A 12,389-nucleotide genomic window follows, 5' to 3' on the forward strand; every position below is an offset into this window, starting at 1 on the left:
GCCTCTCGTTTCTGTCTGGCAAGAGAGTGTAGTGGCAGCAGCCCCCCAGGAGCGGAAACCCTTGGTTCCTAGGGAGGAAAACCCAGTCCTCAGGCAGCGTCTGCCCCGTCGATGCACAAATGGGGCTGCATGTGTGTCCCAGGGGACCCCGCTGGCCCGCCCTGTGCTGGCGGCAGCACCGGCTGCAGGGTCGCAGTGGAGGAAAGGCATCCGCAAGGTATTTTTAACCACCAGCAGCGGGTCTGAGGCTCGCCCTCCGCTGCTCATTGCCCATGGGCTGGTGACGGGGGGGGCTTTGGGAAGGTTCAGTTCCCGGCTGCTCGGGAAGGAGCGACAGCACTTGAACCATCGACCTGCTGAGTGACCTCCCGGTGCCTCCCCTCCCATCCTGTGTGTGCCGTGCCCAGATTAGAGCAGCCAGGGTGGGGACAGCCGCTCCGTCCTCCCCGGCAGCTCCAGGTACACGGCAGCAGCTTCCCCGGGACCAAATAGGGAGGATGGTGCAGGATTTCCAGCCGCCACCACATCCCTGTGTGCTTTGAGCACTGGCCATACCGGCTTGGGCAGCTCGTGGGTGCCCTGTGCCAGGCTGGCGCTGATGGGGACAGAGTGCCATGGGGTTGTAGCAGCCCAGTCCTCCAGCATCACTTGCCCCACTGCCCCTGGGAGCTGCATGGTTTGCTGCAGCCATCCAGGCTACAGCAGAGTGCTGGATGCTTGTTTCACTCCCTTGGGCTCGCAGGGTTTTGTTGGCTGCTCTAGTTTTTATCGGGGCCTCGTTAGAACCATCAAATAAATAGCTACGTGCTGCTCTTGAGCGTCCAACCCTGCAGGTGTAGGTGGGTTGCTGCGTCCGTGCCCGCCCTCCCTAATTACCTGTTGCTCAGCAAATCCAGACTTACTGACCTGCCCTAATCTTCCCGTGCAAGGCAAGCCCTTAACTGCTGGCTCCTGCTGCTTGCTTCTCATGTCCCCTGCGAGCCCATATCATGTTCACAGCCTTGGGCATGCGATGGAATATGGTACCCCAGGAAGGAGCATGTTTTCCTCACTGGCAGCTCCCTCCCTGCCCACACTCAGGCTGCTCTCACCGTCCCCCACATCCTGCTTCCCCTCTTTCTTCCTCCCATTGACCGTGTGCCGGTTGGATTATTTTTCCCCAGATGCTGCTGTCTGCAATTTTCCCAGGTTGAATCTGCCTGGGTTTGTCGTTCTAATCTCTCTAAGTCCCTTTTGTGTTATTTCTGCCCTCATCCCTCTGTTGCGCATCCTCCAAGGGTTATATTAATGCACTGTTGGCTTGGCATCACGTCAGTGAGGATGTTGAGGGGGGGTCTGTAGGTGCAGAACCCCTTTGCCTGGGTACCTGGGGAGCACTGGAGCCCTGTAGCCCCTTCCCTGGCTCCCAGTTGGAGCCAGTATGGAACCAGTTCAACGGGAGCCAAGGTGTGTTTGTTAATGCTGGACCAGATGCTGTGCTGGTCACTGTGTCCTGCAGCCCATGGGTGGCTCTGGGCCCCGTGGTGTGCCCAGTGATGCACTATGGGTGCAGGCAGAACTCACACTTGGCCGCTGGCCCCCGCTGCTATCGCCCCATCTCTTCCCGCTCGGGAGGCGTCCTGTCCTTTCGGAAGGATGGGGGAAATGGAAAAGGCTCCACCTCTTCCCTGGGCAAATACAGCTCCTCTGAGTTCATATCCTGGAGAGCGGAATAGCCAGGTCCCAGCGGGGACGGTGACTTCACCTCCCGGTAACGCGTTTCCCCGGCCAGCTGGGAAAGGAGCCCTTGCATCAATGAAGGAGCCACCCGGCTCCACACACCCAAAGCCTTTCCCAGCTGTTCCCATCCTGGCCGGGGCTGGGGGGTGCGATTTTGGCTCCATGGGGAAGGGGTGTTACCTGGGTTCCAAGCCAGGTTGAGGTACAAGTGGTGCAAACCCCCACATCACTGGGGAGAAGGGGAGCGAATGCTCTTCATCCCACCATGAGCTGCTGGGGGCCTCAGACTCAAAGCAGGAGCACATGTTTGGATTCGCAAGGGGGGAACCCAGCCCCAAAGGACTCTTGTGATGCTGTTTCCATCCCCTCCTTGGCATCTGTCCCCTCTATGTGGCTATCAAACCATGGGGGTGAGAGGCGAGAGCTGCACCTTCTTCCCAGCTGCGTGGATGGGGACGGGGCTTCCGACTCTGTTTTCCTTTCATTGTTCTGGGAGCCTTCCCTTTGAAGGAGCTGCCTGTTTTTTCCTGCTTTGCTTGCAGGGGGGGAAGTGGTGGGGGGAAATTGGGGGTCTGGCTGGGGGTCCCGGTGTGGCTGGGCTGGGGCTGAGCGCTCCATGTCAGTGCTGTGCAGGGATGCTGCCCTTCCTGCTGCCAGCCTCTAAAAAACTTAATTGTTGGATTTTCCCTGGGAAAAAGGCTCCCAGCCTTTCCCAAAGAAGGAAAAAGGCTCCCAGTTGACTCCATGGTCCTGCTGCCATGTCCCCTTCACCTACCGTGGGTCCCCAGCCCAGCCCAGGGAGGAAGGCACGAGGAAGGACCTCTCAAATTCCTCCTCTGCCTTTGCCATCCCTTGTCTTCACCATCATCCATTGTATCTGAACATGCTGTAGGATAGGAGAGCTTAAAGGAGAAGGCACAGCTGAGGAGGGAGGCAGAGCTGCCAGAGGAGACTGACATGCTGTTGACAGAGACAGCTTGATGGCAGGGGCAACTTGGGCTCTGCATGGCTGTAAGCCCTAAGATTTGGGGCTCAAGCTGGGGGTAAATAGTGGAGGCTCTTGAGGTTAGAGACGAGCAGTGTGTCTTTTGGAATGGGGATGCTCACAGTGCAAGGATGCTGTGTTCAGCCCTCAGGATGGTGTGAGGAGCTGCTGGGAGTTCAGCTCCTGCTGGGGTTATTCCAGTGGGATCCAGGCTGTTGAAACTGGGAGCAGGGCTTGGGTGCAACAGCCATCGTGCAGTGTCAAAGCAGGCAGGGCTCTGGCCAGGTCCCAGTGTGTCTCACTGGGGTTTGGAAGGTTTCTCAAGGGCTGAAGATACCAATTATCCTCAAGGAGTTGCCAGACACTGGTGCAGGGAAAGATAAAGGGCTCTGTAGCATGTCATGCTCTCCAGTGGCTGCTGTTTGCCTTGTGTTGATGGGAGTCTGCCTCCCTGATTGCAGCCTCCCCGTTCCTGCCAGTTAACCCAGTGGCTTTGCCCCACTTGGACCCACCCCACAGTGCCTGGCTTGGTGGAGGACCTGTTTGTCAGCGTTGGTGGGGAGCCCATTCACAGGGATGCTGTGAAGCATCAAACCCTGGGACAGGCCATTTGCAGGCAGGAAAGCACCCATGACAGCTGGACATATGGGTGCTCTTCCAGGTATCCCAGGCAGCAGCACCCATAATCACAGGGGAAATAGGGGAGCCCTGCATGCCCGGGGAGCTGGGCACAGCGCTGGGCTGGTGGCTATGGTAGGCAGCCGGGGTCAGAAGCCCTTGGCTCTCACCCAGCCTCCGTCCCGAGCTTGCTGGGCAACTTTGGTTGAGTTTCCTCACACCGCTGTGGCTGAGCTCCTTCCCTATCAGAGCGGGTGAATCTCCTCTGAGCCTATTGGGAAACTGCACCTGAAGCAGCCGGTTTTCCAGGAGGAGCCGGGTGTGGGTGGCCGCAGCGGACGTGCCTGTGGATGGAGGGGTGACAGGGAAGGGAGATTCCTGCAGACAAGGGATAGACGTCACCTCTTTGGGTCTCAATTTTGGATGAGACATCAAGTGTCTCCTGAGCCCCAGCATGAACCCACCGTGTGTGAGGCTGGGCCGCCCCAGGCAGGGCAGGGCGGGTGAAGCTGCCACCTCCTGCCACCTCCAGCCCCAGGAGGCTGCCACCACTGTCAGAGATGGCTGGTGCTCTGCAGGATCACAGATGATGAGCTCCTCCAGCTGGTTTATTGGCTTAGTGGTGACAATCCCAAGAGGGTATGTGCATGTATTTGGTGCGTCCAGAGCACACGGTCCTTCTCCCACCAGCCAGGGCATGAGGTATTCAGAGCTGGCAGTACAGGGATGCTCATGGTGCAAGGACCATGAGCTCAGGCTCATGGCTGGATGTTGAGGGATGCTGTGGCTGTCACTATAGGGATGCTCGTGGTGCAGGGACACTCAGGCTGGATGTTGAGGGATGTGTGTGGCTGGCAGTACAGGGATGATCATGGCTCAAGGACACTCAGGCTGGATGTTGAGGGATGCTCGTGATGCAGGGGTGCTCAGACCTGCAGTGCAGGGAGGCTCGGGGCATGGGGATACTTGAAGCCAGCAGCATGGGGATGCCATTTCCCAGGGCAAGGGGAAGGGATGAGGGTCTGTGACACAGGCCCAGCAGAAAGGTGGGACTGGCAAGGAGGTGTCTACAGTTATCAATCTGTCCCCCTCAAAGGCTTGCAGCGGAGGAGCTCTGCTGTGGCCACAGCGAGCAGACAAAATTGGGGGGGGGTCCAAGCTAAAGCAGTGCTTTCTGGAGCCTGACTCTCCCTGTGGGTGCCAGGGCAGGAGTCTCCAAGGGGCACTTTGTGGGGGGACGCAGGATACTTGGGCATTCCCTTCCCCAGCCAAACCCAGGTGAGTGTGTGTCGTTCCTTCCTGGCTCAGCTCTTTGGACGGATCATGTCCATTTCGAACACCTTGGGGTGAAGCCCCTGGGGCTGAGCTGTGCAGCGAGGGACAGGGGGTGATGCTGGTGCCCGCTGTGCTGGCACCGGGTGCTGGCTGGGCCGGGCAGGGGCACGCCTGGCTCCATACAGCCGGCACAGCCGGCGCCGGGTGAGCGCCCCAGGGGGTGAATAGGGGTTGGTGCTGGGCCGGGCGCCAGCGGTGCGGGTGAGGTGCCTGTCCTGGCCGGCGGCTTCATGGGTGCCCCCTGCACCCCATGATGAGCTCAGCCCAGTGGGCAGCCCACCATGGGGTGCAGCCTGGACCCATGGGGAAACTGAGGCACGGGGGCTGGTTGGAGATGTGCTATGTGGGGCTGTGCCATGCTGGCTCCTCCACCAGCAAGGATCCAAATGGCCAAGGGCTGGCACTTTCCCCCCGGTCAGGGCCAGAGCCAGGGTGTGCCATGGTTCAGTTCTGGGCCCCTCACTACAGGAGAGACATTGAGGTGCTGGAGCAGGGCCAGAGAAGGGCACCGGAGCTGGTGCAGGGCCTGGAGCACAAGTGTGATGAGGAACGGCTGAGGGACCTGGGGGGGTTCAGTCTGGAGAAGAGAAGGCTCAGGGAGGACCTTATCGCTCTCTGCAACTGCCTGACAGGAGGATGGAGAGAGGTGGGGTTGGTCTTTTCTCCCAAGGAAGAAGGGGTGGGACAAGAGGAAACAGCCTCAAGCTGCACGAGGGGAGGGTTAGATGGAGCTGAGGAACAATTCCTTCCCCAGAGGGTGCTCAGGGCAGGGCTGGAGTCACCGTCCCTGCAAGTGTTCACACCCTGTGTAGCCGAGGCCTCAGTGCCATGGGTTAGTGGTGGCCTTGGCAGTGCTGGGGAACGGTTGGACTTGATGCTTTTAAAGGCCTTTTCCAACCCGGTTGGCTCTGTGATCCCATGGCCGAGGGTGCGGGTCCCGCCTGGCGGCAGCGCTGCCTTCCCCAGCCCTACATGTGTGAGCAGTTCCCGGCGCTGCTCTGTGCCGGCTCTTGGCAGCCACACGCTGCACAGAAGCTCTTTGCCTCCCTCGAGGCCTCGCTCAGCGCCGGCCCCGCGCTGCCGAGCCTCATCCTGCCTGGGCAGGCGCCGGAGCAGCGAGCAGAGCAGGATGAGAGCCCAATGGGACCCCTTGGAGGGGGCATGTTGGGGAGCCCACAGCTGGAGTTAACCCTTGGGATGCACCGCGCTGGGTTTTCCCCTGGAATCATCCCCTTCAAGGGCTTTTTGCATTTTGGCACCAAATCCATGTTTTTCTGTGTTCATCTTCCTGGGATGTGAATGTGATCCCGGCAGGGAGCGGGGGATTGTGGATCAGGCCCATGGGTGCTCCCACCCTGGTGCAAACACAAAGGAGGTGATGGTGTGCCTGGGAAGGGTCTGGATCAGCCCCAGCCCCGCAGCTCTTTCCCAGCCCGGCTCTGTGGTATCCCAGCTGGAGGTGCACCTCCAAACTGGTCTGGGAGGGCTGAGGGGTTGGGAACAGCTTGTCCTGACCTCTGCTGAGCCCCAAAACATGTGGGTGAGAAAGGCCACGGAGCCTGGAGCTGCCAGGACACCAACAGGAGGAGAAGGGGCTGAAGAAATGGGGAGGAAAATGGGGGAATCGATCAAAAGGAGCCCATGGATGGAAAGAGGAAGGGGGATGCAGGGAAACTGTTTCCCTTCCCAGGGGTTCGTTCCCAGTTTGTAGCTGGGGATAAACCTTTCTCGCTTTTGGGGAGCTGCTGCTTTCCCAGCCACACATGCTGTGTCCGTATGGTCCTGCCCCATGTCCTGACCTTGCTGGGCAGCCGGAGCAGGGAACTAATCTGAGGAATGCTGCTTGGGGAAAGGAGCAAAGACACAGACACTTGGCTGTGCAGATGCTGACAGCTGCCTCCTGGGGCCAGGGACACCCACTGCATCCCAGCCCTGCTTACTGGACCCCACCAACCACCCCAGTGCCATTGTAGGAGGTGGTCAGGGATGGGATTCAAATAATGGGCATTGCTCAACTGCAGAACCAAGCCAGGGGGGATGTTTCGGCCTCTTTCGGGTGTGCTCAGTGGGTACGTCCATCCAGCCCTTCCCTTCCCAGCACAATCCAGGCTCTGCCCCTCTGCAGTGGGTAAAGACCTTTCCTCCTCACCCCCTTTCTCAGCTCAGGCAGTTTTCAGCTGATGGGAGCAATCCCACAGTGGGATGTGGCTTTGGAAGGGCTTTCAGGTTGGTGGAGCTGCTGGCTGCCACTCTGGAGGAGGTAATTAGGGTGATCCCATCCTGATCCCTTCAGCTGTGGTGAGGAGTCACGAGTCCTTCACCAGCAGCCACTCCAAGCCCATTCTGCATTAATGAGGCTGTTTACAAAACACCACAGATTGCAGTAAGGAACACACCATTCCCTGGTTTCCTTTAATTACCATTTGCATGAGGAATGAGCCACCCCCTCTTCAGCTCTGCTTTTCGGCAGAGGGGCCATACAGCAGAGTATGGCTTTGTATGGGAGACCTCGGGAGAGGAGGAAAAGAGAAGGGAATGAAGCAGGAGAAGGAGGAAAGGGAGCTGCAGCCCTGAGGATCTGTGCCCGGCTGCAAGGAAGGGGACTCCTTCCCCAGGACCCCACTATGTTTCAGTGGGGTTTGGAGCACTCCGAGCCTGGCTTCCAGACTTGGATTTTCCGTAGGAAACAGCAAAGGAACTTTTGAAAGCATTTAATCCTCCCCGGCTCGGCAATGGGGCAGTCTGGAAAGGCAGAGGAGGAGCGGCGGCATTTCTTGCCCCCTGCATACCTTCTCCTTTCTTTCCCTTTTGACTTGGCGGATGAATTCCAGAGATGTTAATCCGTTCTCAACCTCTCGGTGGAGAATAAAACGTCCTCTCTGTGTGGGAGGAAGGAATTCGTTCGAATTAATTGCGGGAAGGAGCAATTGGGGGAGCGTGTGAGGCTGTGTGGGGTGAGCATCCTCTGTGGCTCAGTGGTCCCCAAAGGGGAGGGAGGGATGGGGGGACGGGGACATCCGAGGTGGCACAATCCTCACATTCACAGAGGCTTCAGCCATAAAATGCCAGCCATGTGCTCTGTGGGCCAGGCCTTGGCAGCAGTGACGGGCACAGGGAGTGAGTGGGGAGCAAAATGACCCCACTCAGCAGTTTTGGGGTGTTTCTGCCTATAAAGGAGAGGGAAACGCCATCCCACCGAGCAGGGGTGACAGGAGCTGCGGGGTCCGACCCATCCCGGGGGTGCACAGAGATGGAGCAGGAAGGATGAAGGAGGAAAGGGTCTGAGATTGAGCTGGGTCAGCCCATTGAGGGTTCGTGGATGTGAAGATGGAGTGAGAGGAGGGAAGAGGCTGCCGGGATGGGACAGGCGCTGTTCTGTGCGCTGGGAGGTCGGTGTGGCTGCAGGATGGGTTCACACGGGGTGCTGGGGGCTGCCTCCTGCCCTGACCTTCACCTCTTCTCTCTGCAGAGCTCCTGGGGTCTGCCAAGCGCCTCAATGTGAACTACCAGGATGCAGACGGGTGAGTGCTCCCCTGGCAGGGTGCTGGGTGCTGCTGCCGCCAGCGTGGGGGGCTTGTTCTTCCCGGTATCCAGTCGGTTCTGCAGCTCTGGGTATCATGAAGAGGGAAGCTGCTGAGGCACAGAGGGCACAGCAGCATCCCAAAGCCAGGGCAAGCCCTGCAGAGGCAGAACCAATGCCTGCTGGAGCTGAGCACTGTGCTCAATCCATCCTGCAAAATCCTTCATAAAGCTCTTCCGTGCCCCCTTCCTTAGGGATGAAAAGGGATCGCAGGGTGTCCAGCCAGTGGTCCATGTCCTCAGTGCTGGTTGAAGCAGTGTCCACACGTGCTTGTGCCTGTGTTTAATATCCCAAGAGCAATATTCCTTCATTTGGGGGGGTGTTAGAGAAAGACAAGATGAGGTTGCCAAGTGACCACAGCATACTTGTGTAGCTCATCACTTCCAGAATCCAAGCACTTAATAAGATGGGTACTGAGAGTTAAAGAAACCACAAAGGCCCATAAAACAAATCAGCATGTTGTTCTTATTGAATTAACGCTGACCTGTGAGCTATTAGCATTGGTTTATGTACTGTTGTTGTACCTAATTTCTACATGTTTTCTTTTTGAGGACTCTGGAGGAGGAGGTGTCTGTGATGAGCCCTAAAGGGCAGTGGGGGGTTGAGAATGTGCAGGATGGCTCTGTCTTAAAATAATACTGTGCAGATGGAGCTTAATAGGAAAAAAATGTAATAATAGATGCAATGATCTGATTTTGATAAGGCACAGGGCTCGTGCTCGGGCAGCTCCAGGAGGGCTGCTGATGGGAATAAGGGTAAAGGGCTCCCCATCAGAGAGGGCATTAACAGCGTGGGCAGCGCGTGGGATGCAGGAAGGGGATGGCAGGGAGGTGAGAGCTGTGCATGGGGAGAGCCACGCTGATGATGGTGTCCTTGGTGTCACCTTGCTCGTGGCTTGGAGATGATGGGGCAGGTGAGCGTGGGCTGGTGGAGCTGCCTCCAGGGCAGAGCTGGCCCCGCAGGGATCCCTGCAGGGTTGGCTGGGGGGTGTTTTGTACCTCCCACATTGTCTCTTCAAGGCAGAGCTCAGGGACACAGTGGCTGCACTGAAGGAGGGAGCAGCTCTCGCTGCTGGGGTTCGCATCCCTCCTGCATCGCCCGTAGGGATTTGGGGATGCTCCGGGACCACGGATCGGGAGGAGAGCCGTGCTGGCTGAGCTGTGTGCCCAGCACAGGGCTGGGACACTGCTGAGCCCATCAGATCCCCAGGCTGGCCCTGCCTGGAGCCCCTCACACCCCTTGGAGCAGCACACGGGCTAATCCCCGGCAATTCAGGGACCCTTCGCTTGGCCGTGGCCCTTCACGTGACAGCACGGGGGGAGCCCCGGGCAGACAGGCCCCTTTCACAGCCCCGAGACACAGGGCTCTTTCATTACCAGCGGCCTCCCACACTGTGCCGTGGGCTCCCGGCATCCCTGCTGGCATGGGGAGGGGGCAGGAATGGCCGCTGTGCCGGTGTGTTTGCTGGCTGCTGCGAGCAGTGTGGCTGCACTGCAGAGAGGGGAGATGCATCTCTCTCCATCCCTCCTGTTTGGGGGGTGAGGGACCCCTCTCGGTGTTGGGCGTGCACAAGGTCCCTGCATCCCTCACTGAGCCCTGAGGCAGCACGGAGGGATTTATCTCTGCTTTGCTATGGGGAAACTGAGGCACTGGGAGCAGGGAGTCAGGAAGGATGTAGCCCTGAACAGCCAGTGACCAGCCCCATGTCCCTGTGCAGGCAGGGGCTGTAGGGACAGCGCAGTGGGGATGAAGCTGGGCTGAGCCCTGCCTTGTGTCACAGGTTCTCAGCACTGCACCACGCAGCCCTGGGCGGCAGCCTGGACCTCATCTCGCTGCTGCTGGAGGCACAGGCCACCGTTGACATCAAGGACAGCAATGGTAAGGGGTGACCCTGCCCCCCTGGCACAGCCCTGTGCCCCCAGCAGCCCCCTGAGCATGGTCAGGGGCCGCATCCAGCCCTGCTGAGCCCCGTTCCCCGCAGGGATGCGGCCCCTGCACTACGCAGCCTGGCAGGGGCGCGTGGAGCCCGTGCGGGTGCTGCTGCGAGCTGCTGCCTCCGTCAACATGGCCTCGCTGGACGGGCAGATCCCGCTGCACCTCTCGGCACAGTACGGCCACTACGAGGTGGTAAGTGAGAGCCCAGCACCACACACACCCCCTGGGTCTCTCGGGGGTGAACCCCATCGTGCATGGGTTGAACGCCATGGTGCAGGACGATGCTCAGCCCCTGTACCACGTTGCTCCCCTGCAGTCGGAGATGCTGCTGCAGCACCAGTCCAACCCCTGCCTCATCAACAAGGCAAAGAAAACCCCCCTGGACCTGGCCTGTGAGTTCGGGCGGCTGAAGGTGAGTGCTGGGGGCTCTGCCCTGCGCCAGGCACGTCTCTGGGGCAGCTCTGGAGCTCTTTAGCTCCTTTGGGAGCAAAGCGCTGGGTCTGGCTGTGCTTTCCCTCTGCCACACGCCCCAGAGCCCAGCAGCCAGCATCTGCCCGGACAAGGCTGGATCCTGAACCTGGGAGCTGCAGGTTTTGCTCCTGACCTCACACAGAGCAGCATCAGGCTGGGAGAGAAGCCAGGAGTCCTTGCTCCCAGTTCCCCACAGCCTCCCCCCTCTACCCCGGCTTTGCTCCTGTTTAAGCTCACATAGGCTGAGCTGGCTAATCCCCACAAGCCATGAGCACCCAGCTCCAGGTCCTGGCATGGCTCGTGGGGACAAGGCCACCCTGCGCTCTGGGAGACCCCAACCCAGCCAGCACCACAGCACCAGGTCTGGGCTGGAGCTTGTCCAGCCAGACTGTCCCATACCCCACCGGGGAGGGGAGCAGGGGGATATTTCCATCTTTGGCGTATCTATAATGTCTGCAGCTATAAACAGGGCAGTAAAAATAACTCCTCTGTGCCTCTGGGCTGCCCTGAGATGCTGAATGTCACTCTGGGCTTGGAGAGACTGAAGCTTTTTAGGGCTTGGTCTGAAAAGCCCGATTATGGGAAGACTATTTCTGGTTGTTGTGACCTTTATGGCCCCTCACGACAGTGTGACCATGCCAAGAACCAGCCAGCTCCAGCCAAGCCCTGGGGCTGCAGATGGAGGGGTGCAGAGGGATGGGGAGCAGAGGGCTGGCCCCAAGGGTGAGCCCCTTGGGTAGGGGTACCCGTACCCCACTGTTCAATCTGTTGCATGTGTAGGTGGCCCAACTGCTGCTGAACAGCCACTTGTGTGTCGCCCTCCTGGAGGGACAGTCCAAGGATGCCACTGACCCCAACTACACCACCCCGCTGCATTTGGCAGCCAAGAACGGGCACAAGGAGATCATCAGGTAATAACCCCCTGCCAGCCTGGAGCACTGCCCTGTCCTGGAGAAACGCATCACAGCTTCAATCCTGCTTCCTCCAAACCCATCTCCCTGCTGCGGGCTGTGGTTCCTCATCCCCAGAGCCTCAGTGGTGCAAGGGGTTGTCCCCAGCCGATCGCCTGGCCCTGATGCCCGTGTCCTGCTGTTCATGCCTTTCCCTCCTTCCTACCAGGCAGCTGCTGAAGGCTGGCATCGAGATCAACAAGCAGACGAAGACGGGCACAGCCCTGCACGAGGCCGCGCTCTACGGCAAGACAGAGGTGGTGCGGCTGCTGCTGGAGGTGAGCGTGGAGGGGATGAGCCCCTGGGGGCAGCTACCATCCCCTTCCCCTCCGTCCCTCCATCTCCCATGGGTCCGGTGGCACATGCGGGGTCTGGCCATGACCACGTCCCCTCCTGGGCAGGGTGGTGTCGATGTGAACATCAGGAACACCTACAACCAGACGGCGCTGGACATCGTGAACCAGTTCACCACCTCGCACGCCAGCAAGGACATCAAGCAGCTGCTGAGAGGTGAGGTGGGGCCGGCACACAGCCAGGCACTGAAAGGGGCTTCTTGGGACATGCATGGGGCTCCCAATGCTTCTCCTGAACACCCAAACCAGCCTGGCTGCGAGCATCAGCATCCTGGTCCTGCGTTATACTGCCCCAATCCTCCCTGTGGGCAGTGACCAGGGATCGAGTCCTTCCTGCAGTATTAATGTTTTCTTCTCCCTTCTCCTCGCTCTTGTTTTCTCCCCCTGCTTTCTCTGAACCTCTCTCTTTCCTCCCTGCACTCTGGCACCTTCTTTCTTCCCTC

The 12,389-nt window shown here is 59.2% G+C and overlaps 1 protein-coding gene across 3 annotated transcripts in view; it reads left to right on the top strand.

Annotated features, from left to right (window-relative positions):
- The window catches only part of CASKIN2 (CASK interacting protein 2), a 32,847-nt gene that overhangs the window by 12,078 nt on the left and 8,380 nt on the right, over nt 1-12,389 (top strand). For all 3 annotated transcript variants that reach the window (XM_030505697.1, XM_030505699.1, XM_030505698.1), the window contains exons 3-9: nt 8,127-8,178; nt 10,018-10,115; nt 10,219-10,364; nt 10,489-10,584; nt 11,424-11,554; nt 11,763-11,871; nt 11,995-12,103. In XM_030505697.1, coding sequence (XP_030361557.1) covers nt 8,127-8,178; nt 10,018-10,115; nt 10,219-10,364; nt 10,489-10,584; nt 11,424-11,554; nt 11,763-11,871; nt 11,995-12,103 — 741 coding nt within the window. The remainder of the gene's footprint in view (nt 1-8,126; nt 8,179-10,017; nt 10,116-10,218; nt 10,365-10,488; nt 10,585-11,423; nt 11,555-11,762; nt 11,872-11,994; nt 12,104-12,389) is intronic.

This window comes from Strigops habroptila, chromosome 14 (assembly GCF_004027225.2).
Source record: "Strigops habroptila isolate Jane chromosome 14, bStrHab1.2.pri, whole genome shotgun sequence".
In the NCBI taxonomy this organism is placed as follows: domain Eukaryota; kingdom Metazoa; phylum Chordata; class Aves; order Psittaciformes; family Psittacidae; genus Strigops; species Strigops habroptila.